General features: G+C 28.3%; 1 protein-coding gene and 4 non-coding genes across 6 annotated transcripts; 4 read left to right on the top strand and 1 right to left on the bottom strand.

Moving 5' to 3' along the window:
* The first annotated feature begins 1,630 nt into the window (after window positions 1-1,630).
* On the top strand, window positions 1,631-5,691 carry LOC132930386 (tRNA selenocysteine 1-associated protein 1). Of its 2 annotated transcripts, XM_060996233.1 has the most exons (7): window positions 1,631-1,753; window positions 1,925-2,210; window positions 2,275-2,463; window positions 3,533-3,692; window positions 3,802-3,967; window positions 4,950-5,128; window positions 5,255-5,691. In XM_060996233.1, exons 2-7 carry the CDS (start codon window positions 1,989-1,991, stop codon window positions 5,374-5,376), a joined length of 1,038 nt encoding a protein of 345 aa, XP_060852216.1. In that variant the 5' UTR covers window positions 1,631-1,753; window positions 1,925-1,988; the 3' UTR covers window positions 5,377-5,691. The 2 variants fall into 2 exon arrangements, with proteins under 2 accessions (XP_060852216.1, XP_060852218.1); XM_060996235.1 differs by lacking the exon at window positions 1,631-1,753 and having other exon boundaries at window positions 2,070-2,210; window positions 2,279-2,463.
* Window positions 5,692-7,562: 1,871 nt separating this feature from the next.
* On the top strand, window positions 7,563-7,725 carry LOC132931088 (U1 spliceosomal RNA). The gene has a single exon (XR_009662336.1). It is a non-coding gene; the product is annotated as a U1 spliceosomal RNA (small nuclear RNA).
* A 5,106-nt stretch (window positions 7,726-12,831) lies between these two features.
* LOC132931087 (U1 spliceosomal RNA) lies at window positions 12,832-12,994 on the bottom strand. Its single transcript, XR_009662335.1, has one exon. It is a non-coding gene; the product is annotated as a U1 spliceosomal RNA (small nuclear RNA).
* A 4,374-nt stretch (window positions 12,995-17,368) lies between these two features.
* LOC132931089 (U1 spliceosomal RNA) lies at window positions 17,369-17,531 on the top strand. The gene has a single exon (XR_009662337.1). It is a non-coding gene; the product is annotated as a U1 spliceosomal RNA (small nuclear RNA).
* A 3,769-nt stretch (window positions 17,532-21,300) lies between these two features.
* LOC132931086 (U1 spliceosomal RNA) lies at window positions 21,301-21,463 on the top strand. The gene has a single exon (XR_009662334.1). It is a non-coding gene; the product is annotated as a U1 spliceosomal RNA (small nuclear RNA).
* Window positions 21,464-22,174: the final 711 nt, after the last annotated feature.

Consider the following 22,174-nt stretch of genomic DNA (forward strand, 5'->3'; position numbering starts at 1 on the left):
TGTCATTTGTACCTACATAATTTAAAAAATATTTAAGGGTAAGAATTTAAAATAATTGTAATTTGTTATTTGTATTATTTAATTTAAAAAATGTTAAATTAATTATTTAAATTATATACAATATACAAATGCCAAATAATTTATATTTTTTAATTATTTTAAATGTTTACCCTTAAAACATTTTTAAATTATGTAGGTACAAATGACAATTATCGACAATTTTATAATAATCATAATCACTTTTATAGTGCCTTAACTATATTATACAATTGATTGAGTATGCAATTATATATTATTATGAAATGCAATTATATGCGGATTAAATGCAGTTAAGTTCCCACACGATTTAGCACTGAATATCAAAGTCTAATTCAAAAATTCTCGAAAATCATTATTTTGGAACTTATATTTTTCCAAAGTTTACGATTTTACTCATTTACGCATGCATGCGCAAAACGCTGTATACTTTGCTTTCCTACGTTTTCGTATTGGATTGTCATTTGTCGCCTCTTGGCTCTTATTATTATTTTTTCTTGTTATAATATTATTATCTAAAGTAGTTTTGATGAAAAATTTAGTTCAGCCCTCTCCGAAAAAAAACCCTGGCTACGCCACTGCAATATCCCTAGCCAGTGACTACGGGTGTATCGGCACTCGTCGCTACACTAATCGGCGCCGTTGCTCCCGCAAATCGAAAATATCCCTCGACTTGCTGTGCAAAATCACCTCATCACAGGGTAAAAACTAAAATATGTACTAACAATCATTAATATTAATACCAATACGAAAACGTAGAAAAGCAAAGTATACAGCGTTTCGCGCATGCATGCAGAGGCGCCAGGTTTTGAAAATGTCATGAGGGGCTCACTATTTTATAAACACGTATACAGTTTTACCTAAATAATTAATAAACATTATTAAATTATAGTTATTTGTTGTTTTGTATGTTATAACATTTTAATAGTATTAGCCATTAGGCATAAGCAATTCCAATTTTAGGGGGTTGAGCTCCACCTTATCAAGCTCATGGGAGGCTGCAGCCCCCGAGCTCCGCTGTACCCGGCGCCCCTGCGATGCATGCATAAATGCGTAAAATCGTAAACTTTGGAAAGAAAGAACTTCCAAAATAATGATTTGCGAGAATTTTTTAATTAGACTTTTGTATTCAGTGTTTTAAAACACACATTTTGGAAAGAAAAAATGGAAAAATCGAGTGGGAACTAAACTGCATTTATACTAGAAATTACAATTACATGGATAGTTTTCCCAAAATTAACTTATAAATTACAACTATAGTTGCATATTATGATTTCATTTTTGTAGAAATTTCGTCCATTTCAAAAGGAATGATCAATAAGCTATTGGCTATGCAGGATGTGGCAAGTTCATACATGTAGAAATTTAATTCGAATTTGTTCAGAAATGTTTCGTGTTCAAATAATTAAAAATGATTTACTTTTGAACTAATGTATTTATTTAGTAGTGTTGAAAATAAGAAAAGTTTTTATTTTTTTTATAATATAAGTACAACATTGATTTTAACGCCATCTAGGTTTAGATATCGATGACACAGTATTTCCACAGAATATTATTATTATTATCTACATATATTTCTAGTTAGATTATACAGCTATTGGTTATCAATATTCTATCGTTTACAAAATTACAAAATATTAAATAATGTTTATTTAATATTTATCGTTTTATAGTAGCAACTATAGCAAACACAAACGTATTATGGCGCAACGCAATAGTAATTGTTAAATATAATTTTTCCGTCACGATTTAAGTACATCGGTACTCATTTAAATTTCACGTTTCATGTTCTAGAGTTCTAAAATAAACATTGAATGCATTTAAATGAAATATAAATAATTTACGATAAGATTTGTATAATTACTTATATATTTAACTTGTGTTTTAGCAAATAATTCATCTCACTTTTCTTCTATTTGTGCTTTATAATCCGAGTTGTATCAAAAATCAAAATGTATACAAATCAATACACTCCTCAGTATTCACAATATAATCAACAATATCAACAATATCCGTCTAATTACTACCAAATGTACAATTATAACCAACAACCTGCTTACAATGTTCCACCGCCAACGCAAACAGCTACGACGTTTATAACTCCAAATGTACCCGTTCAACAGCCACAAGTATCAACTCCTGTACAAAATGTTACAAGTTTATGGATGGGAAGTGTATGTCTTGTGAAAGAATCTATAATTATTATCGTTAATTAACCATGAATTATTATTATTTTAGCTAGAACCTTATATGACAGAGAGTTTCATCACGGGTGCTTTTCAAAAGATGGGAGAATATCCAAAGAATGTTAAGTTGATGCGTAATAAAAATACTGGTGAAACTGCTGGCTATGCATTTGTTGACTTTTATGATCCAGTATCTGTTATGCACAAACTCAATGGAAAATATATACCTGGTACTAATCCAGTGAGTAGTCATTTTGTTTAAGTCAATAATTTTATAATCTAACAGTAAATTCAAACATTTTATTTTCTAAAATCAAAAGTAATATTGACCACAGAACTATGTAAAAAAATGTACTTATATTAGATAATTTTTAATTTTATTCCTACTTTTTAATTAGGTTTTTATATTATAATACAAAGCTATACTATAGTATCTATTATAAAAGTGTTTATTTTCTCTCATATAAAAATTAGTAAATAATACATATTATATTATATTATATATTTATTCCGATAACATTTTTTTTTTTATTAAAAGGTATAAATATAATACACATTTGTTAGATATTTTACTAATAACAGATACTAATGCACAGACTGCTGGATGATTACCCTATTTTATTATGTTATGATAAATAATATTTAAATGGTGAAATATTTTAATTTACTAACAAGAAAATATTTAGTTACAATCATTGTCACTGCTAGTTTCATGTATGTCTGACTAACCAATAATAACATAATAGTATTTATAAATAAATTATTGCTGATAAACATGTTATGTATTTTAATTAGGTATACTTATTATAGTAGCGTAGCTGGTGCTCAATCTAGGGGGTAAGCTATTTAAAGATTGTTATACACCATAAAATATTGTGAGGAATTAAGCTCTTAAGCTCTAATCGTAATTAAAAAATTTCTCAGCTACGCCACTGACTAAATATGACTATAATATGGCTCAAAGGATTGATTCATATATTTTTTACTTTGATAAACAAAGTAATATTGTAGGTATTCCAAAATTAACATTCATTGATAAAGAAATATAAACAAGTTATTTCATTAAAAATATTATTGTCATTATAATTTACTGATGTATAATTATGAATTATACATTACGCTTTTGTATCATATATTTATAAGATGAATTAAATAAAAGTTGATATTCTTATTAAAAAGTTAAATAGTATACATAACTTAAACAAAAAAAAAAAAAAAAAATAGATAGGTACCTTAAATATTTTTTCTAATAAAGCTTAGCTTATTATATGTTTTAGAGTTATTAAATAATTTTGTATAATTGTTTACAGCCTGTAAGATTTAAACTCAATCATGCTGGAAATCCTGGAAAAATTACTACAAGCGATAGAGATTTTTCTGTTTGGTTAGGCGAACTTAGTTCTGATGTAGATGACTATCAGTTATATAAAACATTTGCTTGCCGTTATCAATCTATACGTACAGCTAAAGGTAATACTTAAAAATATAAAATATATGTATACTGTCATTAAAAATGATATATTTTATAAGTATTATGTTTACCATAATAGCAGTTTAATATATAGTTAAAACTTTTCAGTGGTTTTAGACAGTGCTGGTTATAGTAAAGGATATGGATTTATTCGTTTTGGCAGTGAAGAAGAACAAAAACACTGTCTCAACAATATGAACGGTTTTCCAGGTCTTGGTTCCAAACCCATAAAAGTTAGCAGTGTTATACCAAAATCAGAACGTCATATTGTTGTGTAAGATGATTTTAATTTTGATTTAATTCACAATTTATTTAAAGTATGTATAATAATATAAGTAATTTTACTAAAATTACCAGTAATCATATCAATTTATTATTGTGAAATGTAAACCTATAAATAAAATTAATTTATTAACTAATGGGGTTTTATTCTTTTTATTAGAATAATTACAATATAAATTATATTATAATATAACTTTATTTATTATTCAATAAATTAATTTTGTTATTTTTACATTACATATAAAAATGAAGTTATACTCTAAAAGTTCTTAGAATTTATCAAAAAATATTTTATCACTTCAACCAAAAAAAACTTCATTCATTTCTTAACTAAACTTCTTTAAATGTGGTCAAAGAAGATTAATTAATATTTAATAATTTACATGTGCAAACGTTTAATAGCTATTAACAATATACAATTAGAAATCAACAATTTTATACATAATAAGATTTCCTTCATTGATTTTTATAATTTCGATTGTTAAAATCTTGTTAGTAATTTTTGTGTGGAATCGTAGAATTTAATAAAATTACTAAATTGACGTTCCTCTGTTTATTAATGTATAATTAAAATCTATACTATATGTACAATAAAAAAATTTAATACCAACAAATGTATTATATACTTTTTTCAAAAAAAAATATTCTTTTACTATTAATTAAACGATTGTGATTTAATTCTTTTTTTTATTCTATTATAACTGGAATAATACTCAACAACAAAATTCAATATTGTGCTATAAATATTTTATTTTATTAATTCTCATTTTTAATAATTTTATATTAATTAATTATATTATTATTTTAAAGATACAAAATAATTAAGTATTTTATCTCATAGGTTAGGTTATTTCGAAAAATATAGAAATCATTTTTTTACTATTTAAATGATAATATAAAACATTATTAGCCAAGTATTAAATATAATTGTAGTGTAATTATAATTCAATATAATAATTGATCAATTATTTCAGTGCTTCAAATGAATCTCAAGGATATAAGGCTAGTCAAGATTATGGACAGTATTTTGAAACTAACTATTGGCATCGATACTCAATGTGGAATCAACCTCAAAGTCAGAATTGTGTGCTTAAGCCAGAACCAACTATTGAAACAACTGCTATTAAAACTAATGGGAATTTAAATTTAGTTGGTATGTTATCATAGCTTAGCATAATATACTTAAATACATTTTAAACTTGAAATAAAGTTTAAAAAAATGTACAAAAATATGTATGTTATTTTTAAATATATTTTTTAAAAATTTAAAATTTTGCAGATTACAAAAAATCAATTGATATAGATGCATTAAACAAAGACCTGGTTACACAAGATTACAATTTATGGGATGCGCTTGAAAGTTCTAAATGGTTACCACTTGACACCATAGAAATTATTTAAATATGAATCAGAACATCAAATATTTAAGACCATTTTTCTAAGTTTATTTGCTCAAATATGTTTTTTCTTGTATAATAATATTAAAATATTTTTTTTAGAACATAAAAAATACACTTTTGAGAAATATAACTTACGATAATTTTAAATTAATAAACAACTGATGATATTCTCCAAGTATCAATTTATTATTTTCTTCTTGTATGTACATATAAAATATAGTATTGAGTCATGTTTAGATTAAGTACACGAAAATAATATTTTATCTATTTATATATTGTATTTTTAGTGTTACCTATTAAATAGTTTTAATCACTATCATCATTTATGTTTTATCTAACCCTTGTTTTCTGAAATAATTCATTATTATTTCCATGTATGTTATATACTTGAATGATTAAAGGTCTGATAATTTTAATTGTCAGTTATGTAATTTTTTAAATATTTTTTAATGTATTAAATTATAAATTAGTTAAAATATTAAATAACATGTCTATTGTCTGTATTATTTTAACTTTTATTCTTTAATTAATGTTTACACTATTACACTAATTTAATAAGTATTTTATCCATAACTTTTTTTTTATTAAATTACATAGTCAATGAATATAACAACACAAATAACTAAAAGTAATTAAGACTCTTACTGTAAAATACTTAAAAGTATGTATGTTTATTATTATTATTTTTTGAGTAACTATTTTTACAAGACATTAAATTTATATTTAAGTGGGATTTTAGTTTTCATAATACAAATTCTGATACTAAATCTAGATTCTAATTATATAATATTTTACATTAACTATTAAGGTATCTCGTTTTCTAAAAATAAGTGACTGAAAAGATCAATGTACATATATTACATTGTTGACTTATACTTAAATAAAAAAACTACCAATCTTATGTTTTTATTATGTGCTTAAAATTATTTTAATTATTGTAATAGGTATATTCTACTATTTTTTAAATTAATTATTTGACTAAAATTCTAGGACAATATATTTGTATTTTAGACTTTAAAAAGGCAAATCTGTTTTATACAAATGTAAAATTAGCCATTAATATAGGCAAAAGGCACATTAATGTTATAACACTATGCAATGTACCTTGAAAAAATTAGAGTTAAACTATCACAAGATGTGATATCAATAAATGTATGTTTCTGACAAGAATTTTTTAGTAAACTAGGTATAAGATGGGCACAACTTTGTGGGTATTTTATGGTGATATGCCTTTCCCCCAAAAAATAAAAAGTAAAAACAAATAAAAAATACATCTTTCAAATAAAGTATGGAAATATTCCTTACATAACCAAGGAGTTACTAATTAAAATATTAACCGATCATTTATTTGAAGGTACTTATCGTTAATATTTTTTAAGATGACTGTAGTACAGGACATTATGATGCCTGAAAATTGTTAATTAAACTAGATTTTGAGATTCCATATATCTACATATTTTTAGGTACCTATACGTTATACCCTAATCTTAGTATTGATTATTGCAAGTATTATGGCAATCACTATTCTTAGATTATAGTATATTTCTATAACTTATGAACTTATGTTACTAGTAAGTCCATGTTATATCATGAAAACAAGAATGTTTCAAATACAAATTCACTTTTCAAATTTAACTAATTTAAGACAAAAATATTAACGAAAATATTTAAAATAAATAATAAGAAATATGTTTTATTCATTGCTTGGTATTCGTACAATTTGATAACATATATTGGCAGAGGTGTTTTAGGTATCTGTATAATATTATAGTTCTAACACACCACGAAAAATGTTCTATTTGCGCGTGTGCGAATAAGACGCGTCGAATGAGGAAATCTATAGTTGGTTATTGAAATGATGTTCAAATTTAACTACTTTCCAGATACAAGCAACCGTCGATGACAAAATCGTGTGGCCAGTGTGCCACAGATGGCGCTGTCCGCAGATTTGCCATCGGTCGGCCGGACGCGAACGTCTTACCAACCAATTTCCGCACAAGACAGATCATTACTGACGATCGGTAAGAACGCGTAGATATTTCCGTCATTACGTCAACGTCCCGTAATGATCGCAAGACCATCGCCGCTGGACTGAAAGCCAACGGCGAACTTCGCGTAGTATCCGACTCGCGTCATGTCGGGCAGACCGCACAACACATATAACCGTTCCCGGGACTCCAGACTAGCATACTTACCTGGCGTGGAGGTTAACCGTGATCACTTTGGCGGTTCCTCCAGGGCGAGGCCGGTTCATTGCACATGGAATCGGTTGACCCCTGCGAGTATCCCTAATGTGGATACCTCGGGCGCAGAATTTTTGGTAGCTGGGACTGCGTACGCGCCGTCCCTCATCATCTTTGATAATCATTTACTATAAAAGCAATATTAATTCAACGTATATTAAGGAAACTAAGTTTTATAGTATCTACGATTTTCGTTACGTTGTTCTACAATTGCTGCGTACATATCACCCCCCCCCACCATTTGACCCTTTTAGCTTATATTTAGGTGGTCTAAACGTGTTTTTTTACATATTTTATCAGTAGGTGGTGAGATACTGGGACATTATGTCTTAACAAGATATTATGAATATTTTAGTCGTATCTCCCCTTCCCTCAAAATCGATATCCGCCATGTTGACTATTTTGTGGTAGTATAAATAAACTAAAGTACAAGATTATGCATATTTTATTTTAAAAATGTATTGTGATTCTATTGATTCGTGGTAAATCTATTTTACATTTGCACAAAAACAATACAACCATCAAGATCAAATAATTTGACCTCAGAAACAGTAGGTACTTAATTCAAAACCAACATTATGGAAACATTGTAAACTATGATAAAAACCGTGAGATATAACATTGATATATTATTATGGCAGGACCACACAACTATAGTTTTAATCAGTGATCTTTCTTAGACTTTTAAACTTGGTAAGATAATGTGACATATAGTATTATGTACCTATATTCTGTTAAAATACATTAAATATTATTATTATTATTATTTTTATATAGTAGTCATTAAAAATAAATAATCGTGTATATTAGTTTTATTACAAGGTGGTCAGGTCATTGCATTTTAACATTTATCTTTTAATGAGATATGAATTAATTTTTACATAGTCCTGTACACTAACCAGAAATATTTTAAATATTGTAGTCTTAAACATATAGGTATATATATATCAGATGATCACATATGTAGGTACTTAATATATTTTTCATGGCAACACATAAGGCCAGTCAAGTGTCGGCTAGTCTATTACAATTGTTTTAAACATTTTGTAATTTTATTAATTATTTCTATAGCAAAGACCATCTATATACATAAATAAACAAAAAATTATTCAATTTTCGTAAGCTAAACCGAAATTCACGATACACAAAAAATACTACACATAGTAATATTGGTGTTGAATATAAATAAGTTAAATTAAGAAATATTTGTATTACAGATGCCGAAAATGAGGGGTTGAATTAAGAGTAATAATACAAATGTTTAAAATGATGACTAATAACTTTTATATTTTAAATATACATGTATGTCAAATTAACTTATAATAATTAAAAAATGTACATGAGTACATGATATATTAAGAATTTAGAATTTTACTTTGAACAATAATTATCTATTATTCTGAGTCAAATCAATATAATCCATAAATGTAATTTTGATTTTGACCACCATAGTTCATAATATTATATTCTATAAAGAATGGATAACTACGACAATGTTGAATCAACTCCATTTTATACTTGAAAACGACTTTCGATAAGGACTAAAGAGTAAAGTTCACTGGAAGTCTATATTTAGCGCTAACTTTCCGCAGCCGCGTCCCGAATTTCCAAGATATAAATAATATAACTACTGTTTGTGTATCATTTTTCGATGTTTGTGTGTGTTTTTCATTTTTCTAATAGTTTTATTACGTTTTATGTGCATTATGCCGAATCGGTGTTATTTCAATTCATTACTACATTTTTTCCGTTTTCGCAATAGTCGCAATGACTGCAACGTCTGCAACGATCACTAATCAGTATAAAGTTGTAAAGTTCTATTTTAGTATAACATAATATTATATTATACATTTATAGTTTATACTACCTATTATTTACGAATATGGATTTTTTCAAGACCATGTAAGAAGAGTAATAACTAATAAGACTATATATTTTTACACATTTAAATCTATAAAAATAAAATTGAATTTTCAAAATTTTCATTTTTCATCAGTTAAGTTTGTTGAATCTATAATGACATTTCAAGTTACATTTATTGATATTAACTATGTCTCTGTTGAGCTTCAAATGGAAATAATAAATTTGCAGTCCCGAGATGTTCTTTAAAACGCATTCAAATAATCGCTTTTACTTTATTATACTGAACTTACTGATAATTAAAAATATACCTGCAAAATATTAGTATGTGTTAAATGTCTACATACATGTGTGTGTAAGCAGGTCTTTTCTCATACAAAAAAAAATTAAAACTCAGACGAATCATGCTTAAGAGAATGCTATACCCGCGTGTGTTGTCTCCGTCTTACAAAATATGTAAAACATAGCAAAAACTGTTTTGCCCGGGAAAGAACCGAGAAGGCTATAGTAATAAACTAATAACTATATAAGGAACAAAATTTTCACCATATTTATAAAAAGGAGAACTTTGGCTGTGAAATATCGTTTTTATTTTTAAAATATCTTAACTGAAAAAACTTATTCAATAGTTTAAAAACGATGAATTTAGAAACAATAAGAAATGTTGTTCGAACACCGACCCTCTTGGCGCGTTTCAGCCGTACCAAAGGTCATCGCGGCGCTACAAGTGACAGTCCGGTCATCACAGTTGGCCATTTTGGCCATTTTCCCTTCCGAGTGGTCATGCTGTGATCGCCGCCGTCCCGGTCGACTCGTCAACTTTGTCGCGCCATCTTGACAGCTTTATTGACATATTCGTCAAAAACCGGTCGTGCTGTGTTGTTGCCGCGGTAGGCTCAGGTACATTGTACCTGTGCCCTGGTTTTTTTGTCCGGTGACACTTAAAAACCAAGTGTTTTTTTTTATTATACGCCAAGTTCGCGTTTTTATTAATTTACATAACTTTATTTAATATCGTTGCATCGTGTGCGACCCGATATATAATTGTGTCATATTATGTTGATACTCAACGTGCGATCCACCTTTTGCCCATCTATCGGCCAGGGTAAACGTACTTTTTTCGGTCGTTGTAATACATACAGTATTTTTTATATATATACATATTATATCAGTATATTATACGTATACTGATTTACGTCGTCAAGCTAGTCCTAATATTCGATTATACCAGTGAAGATTCCCAACTTGGACCCGGGAAGTTTAGATCGACACCACTACTGGATATCAGGTCTATTTTTTTATATTGTATACCCTTTTTTATTGCCTTAAAGGTACATTAATTATTTACGTTATAATTTGATGTATATAACTCATATTATTGTATTATTTACATGTTGTTATTATTATTATTATTTTGGGGACCCGTGTTATTATATAATAATATTATATATTTGTAACACTTTGCGACAGTGTCGTATTATTATATATATTGAAAATTCGTAACTAATTTATTATCATAATTTTTTTATTATATATTGGTCACCTTTATCTCTTCCACGCGAGTTGAGGTAAACCCCGCGCAAGACAGCTCTTTGTATGTCTTACACATGTGTGATGTGTACGGCGGATACAACACACGCGGGTGTAGTTTCCTCTGAACAGATGACTATCTCAATCGTCTGCTTAAAGCGTGCATAAATAATTTATAATTTATAATTTTGACGTGAAAATAGAAAAAATAGTGAACAATGCCCAACATTAAGTGTATTCACAAGTATTCAAACAGTTGTAATTTCATTATTTTCTAATTTCTAATTGATATATTGTAACATTTTCACATAATGATTAAATATTTTTAAAATAAGACTAAAAATGAAACTTTAAATTTTTGAATGCGGCCCCAGAGTTTAAAAAGGTTTCTGATCACCGGTATAAAAGTATTCATAATTGTGTAATTTTTATAATATATATTTTAATAAAAATCATGTTTATTTATTACAGATAATATTAAATTTATTTTAGTTTGATGGCTACTAGTGTCTAGTATGATATATAATAACAATAAGTCTATGGCAATAATATAATACTATAAAAATATACAATACGAATGAACAATAATTTATGTTAATTTGGAAATATTGTACAAATATAGTTGTAAACTGTAAAGTCATATTATAATACTATTATATAATAGTAGCCGCGGTCCGCGGACAAACAATATTTTAACAAGTTTTGATTTAAATTTGTATAATATATAAATTGTTTATATGCATACTAATGGCTTTATTATTTTTATGTTGCTTTTTTCGTATAATTAATTTATTAATTTTTTTTTTTAATTTAATTTACCTGCTAATTTACACCATATTACAATGTTAAATATTGTAATATTAATATTGATACCTAAACAGCTCCACACAAGGTAATAATAATATACGCTAATTTATCCTGCTGGTCATAATAACACACATTAATAATAATAATTGTTTAATATACAAACAATATTATTCCAGCCTCCTATCAGATATATCTACCTGACTTTGCACTTAATGTAACTTATGTATATTTTTTAAATGTCAACCAAAACACACAAACCGCAGACTATAAATTTAAAATGTAAATAGAATAAATAATTTTATTTTCATTAGCTCAATAAAATGTACAGTTATATTATAATTTATTACAATATTCTAATATTTCGTTGTATTGAATACTATTTGTTTATGATTAATAAATTATTTATTAGTATAATATGCATTGAGTAAAATATGTACTTATTAACATGTCTATTAAAAGCGGTAAATATAAAGTATTTATTTTTTAAACGTGAACATTTTGATGAAATCGTATGTTATACAAAAATCATCTAATAATTATGTTAATTTTGTGAATAATTATTTACCTATTAATTGACTTCACATAGTGGCATTAAAATAATACGTAGTAGACAAATATAATATTAATAGCTGTACGTTTTACAATGCTTATTCCAATGTTTCGATTAATTTTTACTTCGCATATTACTATTATTAATGTGGCCTGTTGTAGTGTTGACAGTGCAGTTATAGGCCTACACTTCGGCTACATAAACTAACTAGTTTATATGGTCGAAGGGCTAAACCATATGCCATATATATGGCATAAATAACAAATATCACGAATTAATAAGTTAATTTAAATAGTGAATATTAAAGTTTATCTTAGAATTAATTATTTAAGCTCGCGTAAAATTTTGTTATGGATCAACGTTTACGGTAAATATGAAATGCAAACTTTATATAGACGACTATGGACTAATCGGCTGACTAGGAAGGGCCCTTGGTGTTAAAGCTAATCAAATTTCATAGGATTGTGAGGGACGGCGCGTACGCAGTCCCAGCTAACAAAAATTCTGCGCCCGAGGTATCCACATTAGGGATACTCGCAGGGGTCAACCGATTCCATGTGCAATGAACCGGCCTCGCCCTGGAGGAACCGCCTAAATGATCACGGTTGACCTCCACGCCAGGTAAGTATGCTCGTTGAGAGTTAGACGAGACCTTATATACTATACTCCAGCCACCCAAAAACGGTACATGGCTGTAACACAACTATGACCCCATAAGTCACTCGACGGTGACTATAATCGGCGACCAGTGCCGTGGCTGTTGAAGAACATTTTTATAAATATTAAATGATTTTAGAGATGCTAGAGATGTTATTACGCGTTTAGACAATAGGTAAATGTCAGCCGTAAGCGCCGGTTGATATGCAGCGCCTCCTATGAGTCCCAAGACGCGTTTCTGAACTCCTCAGTCCTCACCGATTGCGTGTTGACGATATTCACCGCCGGGCGTAAGTGCTTCTTGTTTCAACAATAACACATACATAATATTAATATATTATATTATTATCAATATTATCATATCTATTTTGCAATTATTATCGTAACGGTAAAATTTTATAAAGCACGTACATTTTATTTGCGATAAAAATATCATATGAAATAATAAAATTGATAATTATATTACTCAATTATCGTAACCTTAAGGATTTTATGCCCATTATGACCGTCATCTGATAATAGGTAATTAAGTAATTTATTATGTTGTTGAGCAACATTTTAAAATATAAGTATAGCGGTACTAAAAAATACAAATTGAGGATCAAAACAATAAATAAACGATCGTGATCCTGCGATCCTGGCTTATTCCTCGATTCCTCAATAGAATCAATACTTCTATCGGTAGACACTGATGATGCTAATGAAAATAAGTCACACTTTACACACTTTAATATAAACTCTATTGGTCTCTATGTTATGTATATATTATTTTTTCGTATATTTATTGTCACTTATAAATACACCTTTTCTCAAATTATTATAAAATATTTATGTACTTATCATTTACCAAACTTGTAATATGTTAAACATTTTAAAATAAAAAAAGAAATGTAAAATGTTATGATAAATAAATGATTGCAAGTGTATAAGATGGACCCAAGCAAAATCTCAGCATTAATATAATATATTAAAATATACAAACATGCGATAGATATCGATATTAAGAATTTACTGTTTATTAATTATTTATTGACTATAAAATTACAAATTTAATATACCCATCTGGGATCTGGGATCTAATGTTCAATGCAATATGCAAATAATAATTGCAATATCTGTAGTATCTTTCTGCTTTCATGACGATAGCTAACAGTCTAACACTCTCTCACAGTGCTTTTTATTATGGTAGTTACTTGTCATCGCTTATTTAAAACCAACATTTTTGATTTATTATATCTATTATTTTTTCTGTTATTTTTATAGGTAGGTATTCCTATTTTGATTTACATTATACGATTAAATAAGGAATTTATAATACACGTAAACTAATATTATTTGATTCTTGTTTAGTACCGACCACACCGGCTACGATAGGGGAATTGTTTTCATAAATATTATTATTTATTAGGTACGTAATATTATAAATTTGATATGCCGTATATCTATATAATCCTGTACAAATCAAATAACTACCTAAATTAATTTAAGGCTGTCCAGAAGGCAAAAACTAAGAAGTAATGTCAAAATGTATATAAATATAACTTCGACTACTATTTGTTACCAAAGATAATCATTTAAAACTATATTTTGTAAAAAAAAAAAAAAAAACATTGGGTATAAATGGTATAATATATTTTTATTCAATTTTATAAATCCTGGAAATTATATTAAGCCAATAAAAAACCTACCTAGATTTTAATTTTTATTTGAGATAGATTCATGGATAAAAGAATCTTCACAGAGGTCTTCACTTTCAATAGATTCATATTATCATAAGAAGATTTGAAAAGAAATACATGAATTAAAATATTTATGGAATCTTGACCATATTATATATTATATTTAGATAATATACTAAATTATTATTATAAACATGGAGATTAAGTTGTTTGCTCATCAGTGTTATTAATAAAAAATTAACAGCTCATCATAGCAACATTTTCTTTTCATGTAAATTGTTTTTTTTTAAGTTATATGAAAATAGAATTATTTTTTTCATATAAAATGTATTCATAGAAATGTTTAATACAATATACTTGGGATAAGTATTGTACAAACGGTTCACGTAATTACAAAAAATTTAATATATTTATTTCATAAAAATGTTTAAGTGTCTAACTCGTTAATAAATAATAGTTTTTCTACTTGTATAGCAATTGATTTTGAACATAATTTAATTTATTTTTGCCATGACATTTTATACTTGCAGTAGGAAAAGTGGATGGCAAATAATGTGGACACTATGGAGTATAGATACTTAAATCCGGCGTCAATCAAAAGGATACTGTAAATCATATTCCAAATATAATTAAAGACATTGAAAAAAATAAATGGTATGTGATTACGTATTTCCTATTAATTAAAGAAGAAAACTACTTGCTCCATTAATATTGTTTTACAGGCATTAGGTACAGCTTTGATAAGTGCTATAAGTATATCTTTCATGTTTCATTGTATAATGTTGTTCACCGTTATTTAGTATTGATAGATTGGTAAAATTAAGTTTTTAAGCCACTAATATTTTTGTAAATATTATTATTAATTACACATTAAATCTTGTATGATTTTTTTCAATTTAGTGAACAATATAGAATAATTTTATGATAAAAACAATGCTAACTATATAAAATTACACTATAATATATTATAGTATATTTATAATGTATAATGTACTCAATGCCAATATGCCATAATTATTACTATTTACTACCAATATCATTAATATCACATACTCGTTGTGACATTGTAAAACTGAAGTTGAAATCAAAACCTATTGTAGATATTAATATTTAAAAATGAGCACTTTTAATATTAATACAATAATACCTACCCATATTAAATAGTTTGGTTTAAAAAAAAAAAATGTTTTTCGTATACAAACAATAGGTAAATACTTGTGTGATAGAAAAAGTCTCCCTAAATTAGTTTTAAAATTGTCTACACGAAGCGCTGAGTACCAATCTGACTTATTAAAATTCGAACTTATTATTATACATTTAGACTTATTAACTAAGTCAGTCAGAGATATAAGAATACTATACTCAGTCGTTGACGGACTTTTTCTTCGCAGTCGTTGCGCTAATGTGACATTCGATTGTCGATCAAACTGCATATTATTATTATGTGCGTTTGTAAGACGGACGTATATTACGCATATTACAACGTACCTATTAAATTGACATTTTGAACGATTGATTGTAGTTGATGTCGCGCCATATTTTCGTCCGTACTAAATAGAATTAGGTATTACAATATGTATTAAAATACCATACTACCAAAGGTATTTATAACAAACGATTAAACGCGAAATAAATGTTTACTAAGATCTTTTACGCCATCTATGAACACAGTGTATAAATAAATAATCTATTCTCTCGATCGTCGAGTGGGACTGCTATCGTTACGATATATAAATTATCTTATAATTTTCATACATTTATATAAATGATGTTATTTGGATGCATTATAGTATATAACGTTTCTATTATTATTCACGGATACGGTCGGATTAATCGTTTCTCGTACTATACAACAACATACGATAATAAAACACATTTTACAGAACAAGAAAACGTACGCGTAGGTACTATTGAAAACGGCTTTACATATTATTATAGAACTGGTTCACTAATAATTAATAACGTGATCGATTCACGTACGCACATAAATCAATGCACTTTTTTTACGATCACGAAACGGAAATTAGACCGAATAAAATCGTTAACGGACGAAACTACGAGTGTTTGGCGTATTTAGTCGTCCTGGTACACATCTATAATAATATTATTTTTAATATCTGCGCGACGTCAGAATGAGGGGATTTCACGTTTTGTCGATTGTCGATAGCGCGTACGAAATATCGATCTCCGACGTCGACATAATATTGGCAAACGACTTTCGTTCGATTTGTAGCGATATCTTCTTTTGACTATTGCTCGGAAGTGCAACGGGAATCGCGGCGAAAGGCTTATGTCGTCGTGTGATATAAGTCGGCAATATTCGTAATACGTTCGCAAACGATCGATCGGTTGGAAGCGCGATCGTGACGGTAGCGGCGTAAAGGCGGCTAGTCTTTTCTCGCCGACAGATGGCGGCGCGCCGCTCGTCGTTTGTGGCCGCATTGTTTGCCAACCGATTTTCTCGCGATTTGTCGGCGGTGCGTCGCGCCCGACATCCGTCGGCGGCCGCGCGACCCTTCCGACGGCCGGTCGTCGGACGCGAACTGACAAGCGGCGGCCGATTAATCGTGCGCGATCAGGCAACCGGACCGGCGGTCGAACCATCGAACCGCTAGGGCCGAACGGAACCGATCCATTATATGGGCGACCGGCACGGCGACAATCGGCATACTTACTTGGTGTCGAGGTCAACCGTGATCAACGCGGCGGTTCCTCCAGGACGAGACCGTTCCATTGCACATCGGAACGGTTGAACCCTGCGAGTATCCCTTTTGCGGATATCTCGGACACGTAATTTTTGGTAGCTGGGACTGCGTTCGCGCCGTCCCTTCTTATAATATTGAAAAATGATAAAATACGATCTCTTTCTCTTAAAGATTGCTTTCTCAGTTCTCACAAGCTAATGGAATAATTGATTAATGGGTATCGTGTATACTTACTTGATCGTTAAACTTCTTTTACTTGTTGACCTAGTTTTTTTTTATGTTATAATATTATGCTCTTTTGTCGTCCGGTTGTTGTTAATATTAAGTTACTTGACACTCGTGTTTTCGAGATATTTTTTACCGAATTCACAGCTGTTCAGAGTGACGTGTTGATAGGCCGAGTAGGTGTTCGAAGGTACACGGCTTACGTGGGCGTCGTCTACGTGATAACGCTGTGTTTTATTATTCTTTCACGCGTTTGAGCGAGCAGAATGCGGTTTCTATATTTATAATAATTATGCAACACGTCAATTAAGTCCAATAGTAAATTAATTACCACTTGTAAATTAATGTAATATTTTAGTTTTTCTCAGTCTAATTATTTTTTTGAAAAATGCATATTTTTTCAGATGAATATTATCACAAAAAGTAAATATTTAACGTTATAAATAATAATTGTCGGGTAAAAAACAGTATAAAATTAATATTTTGTAATATGCTATCCCAAATATAGTACAGATGTATTTTTAATACAGTTAGATAAAAAAAAAATCCGTAAGATGAAAATTATTATTATTGATCAGAGATAGAAAAATTAAGTACCTAACAATTAATTTTGTACTTATCATTATACTAGCTTGGTGTAAATAATACGTTACATTATAAAAGGAATAATAATAATTTATTTAAATTAGTATCTATTTATAATATTCGTTCTACGGGTATTTTGCCCGAGTGGCCAAGTCTACCGTCTACCTATCAAAAGTGTTAACTAATTGTGTTCAACTCAAAATTTTTGACCACCGTGCACTATACATTGACGTGTATACACATTAATACATTATATACAGTTTTAAATTTTTAAAAAAGTTCAACATAATTGATTACATGCAATTAATTAACTAAAATGTAAATGTTTATTCATCAACTATTGTCAGAATGTAAATTATCCATGTAAAACAAAAACATAACAATCATAATGTAAAAAACAAATAAAATTATCATAATTTTATTCAATTTTAGTTTGATCTTAATATCTCTTGTACCTATTTTCTGTATTGTCTGTAACATTTTTAACTTTCTATATATTTTAATTTATAACAAAGTCGATCAATCATAAGTACAAGTTATGATGTTCAATCTTTTAGTGAAATCATATAATATAGTATGCAAAAATCTACTTCTTGTTTTTTTGTGAATGTTATTAGTAGAGCGCGGATTTTTATACACTTAAAAGTATCGAAATATGCCATATAATATGCAGTAAAAATCATGAAAATATGCAAAAAATATGCAGTAAAAAATATGCAAAAATTTTTTATTTATTTAAAATGTACAATAAAACTTATAATAATTAATTACTTAAATACTTAATAAAAATAAATTTAGGGAATTTTCTGAACTTAATTTATTTTTAAAATAGTATTTATTATTAAAATGAATAATCATTTGCATTTCAAGTTTTTCTTCTGTGAAGCTGTGTCATTTATCGCCTTATCTGTTAACATATTTTTAAAGACTGAGAACGAACGTTCGACGTCAACCGAAGTTATCGGGGCATATTTGAAGCAACTTAGTATTGTCGGGTCTTGATCTTCGAGCTGAATGTTTTCGCCTAATAACACTGAATTAATTTTTACGTTGTAATCGATTATTTATCTTATAACGAATTATATGTATAAATTATTATTTAGTGACTATGAAATTTGGTTTTAATTTTTCTACTTGACAAAATATTATTTTATACATTTTTTTAAATTTTCGCTTCAATATGCAATAAATTTTGAATTTTTCCAAAATATGCAATAACCTTTAAATATGCAGAAATATGCAAAAAAATTTTTCACCATTAGCTTCTAATTTTGATGATTTGTGGAGATAACTGATAAAAATCCAAAAATATTAAAAGGAAAAAATTATGAAATTGCATAGAAATCCGTGCTCTAGTTATTACTTTATTAGTTATTTATTATGTTCGTGTTAGAACATGAAATAATTGTGTTGTTTCATGAACTAACTTGGTTAAAGATGATAAACTTAAAACTATATAATTTATGACTTTACAATTTCTCCGTGATTGTTTAGTTATAACACTTATAACTTATATTGTGTTCCTACACAACGCAAGTATCAATAGTTAAAATAAAATGATATTTCTGCCGCAGAAATGTTCCAAATTTTGATCCCTATAGATAATAAAATACAATATACCCTATTTTTCTACATTACATTATATTTTATTATTACAATAATGACATAATGTACATATATTGTATACGTAGGTATTTTATACATTTATAATGTATTAGTACTTAGTAGTTAGTACTTAGTAGTCCGTATTTTGTGAAATGTGATCCATACATTAAAAATTAAAATAATGTGATTTATAAATGACATTTATTATCAAATACGAAAATAGGATATTATTAGTTTTGTTGTGGTCTGCGGCAGTGGGGCCCCTGCAATCTGTGGGCCCCGGTGTTTAACACCCCTCCTCCACCCGGTAGTTGCACCATTGTTTCTGTGACGTGTAAACTAGTAGTATTATTTTCGTTATCACTTATCAATAACAGGTATGACGATTAAATTGATTATTTTATCTTAATTATCAACAACGTGTCATTAACTGCCGTAAACTCGTTATAGTGGTTGGTTTTTAATTTACGGTTTGTTTATTTCTGGTGTGATATTGTCTAAAATATATGAGTATTAAATATTATTTATTAATAAATAATAATATTGTCATCTATGAACTTGAGTTTTAGCATTTTCACATCGGTGCACCACTACTTTGCACACACTACTATGGTTTTAGAATTTAAAATAGTCTGGAACGGAATTTAATATAATAAATAATTATATCATTTATATCAATTCAAACCATCCTATTATCAGTAAGTTAAAAAAACTTTTGTCTTACTATTTCTAAAATGCAATTTAAAATTTTAAAACAAAATATATAAAAACAATGTTTATAGACATTTGCACATATTGGTGTATAACACTATTTGTAATAATGGTATTTATGAATATTATTGTTTTTAAATTATGAATGAAGCAAAGGAAATATTGATTTGTGGTTTTGGTTTATGGTAATGATATCCGTATAATAATTACTTTTTCAGATAAATTTAAATGTTTTCAAAATGTTATATAAACCTTCTACAAATTGGTTTATACATAGTCATTACTCAGTCATGCAGTTTCACATAAGTACGTAAAACATTTTAGTTAGTGTATGTACAACAAACCTATTTACCGTACAATATACCATACGTTTGAATTTTCGAAATATCTGTTGCGAATAAGTACAGTTTGTTAAAAACTAAAAAGTCATTTACAATATTATGACATGCAGCATTTACATCGACTATCCGTGAATAAATGCGTAACATTTTCGATAGCGAATGACAACTGTTGCACTCATAGGTGGCGCTACATATCGACCGACGTTTTCGACTTGTGCTTTACCGTACCGTATAAGTACGTAATAACGTATCTAAAAGCTACACAGATATTTCTAATTTTTCAAAACTTTCTTTAACAACTATGGCCCCGGCTGAAGGTTAATATCGCCGTCATGTAACTAACGTAGTCACTGGTATGATTCGTGTACATACCGTTTTTGAGCAGCCAGAGTCCTGTATATAAGGTCTTGGCCAACCCTTAACGAGCATACTTACCTGGCGTGGAGGTCAACCGTGATCAAATAGGCGGTTCCTCCAGGGCGAGGCCGGTTCATTGCACATGGAATCGGTTGACCCCTGCGAGTATCCCTAATGTGGATACCTCGGGCGCAGAATTTTTGGTAGCTGGGACTGCGTACGCGCCGTCCCTCACATACATCACAATCACTCAATAATCAGCTTACTTATCAAAGTAGTATATTACATTATAAATACTTACACAAGTTAAGAGGACTTCTTACCCTACCCGCGTATGTTGTCTAGTCTTACGTTCGTAAGGCCTAGCAAATTTGCGTTCAGCTGATTCAATTTTATGCTGTTAGCCTTAATATTAGAGTCTATTTATCTATTATCAAACTTAAGGTAATAACATAATCTAGGGATTATCATAGGCTTTTATTGATATCTTAATTTTTAAGTGAGTTATAGTTATAGTTGTAAAATATTAAGACTTTAAAATAGTCGTAACTCGTTTAAAAATTAAAATATCAAATAAAGTCTATGAGATGCCCTAGATAATATTATTACCTTTAAAATATATTAAATATATTTAAATATAATTGTTTGGTAAAGATTTCCACAGCTCTGCATTTACTGAGTTATTGTAGGAAATTATATATAATTGATACAACGCTTTTGCCCTTTTGGTTAATACTTAAAATTAATAATAATATAATTAATACTGTTACGTAGAATCTGCAATAGAACTATTTAGTACTTTAATATAACGCTGTTCTCTAGCGATGATAGATATGAAAAAAGTAGATACTATGTATAAGTAAAAAAATGACGAAGGTTATAAAATGTTACACTATTTATTAGTAAGTAGTAAGTACTATAGAGACTATATTTTAATATATAAA

The sequence above is a fragment of the Rhopalosiphum padi genome, chromosome 4 (assembly GCF_020882245.1).
Source record: "Rhopalosiphum padi isolate XX-2018 chromosome 4, ASM2088224v1, whole genome shotgun sequence".
Classification (NCBI taxonomy): Eukaryota; Metazoa; Arthropoda; class Insecta; order Hemiptera; family Aphididae; genus Rhopalosiphum; species Rhopalosiphum padi.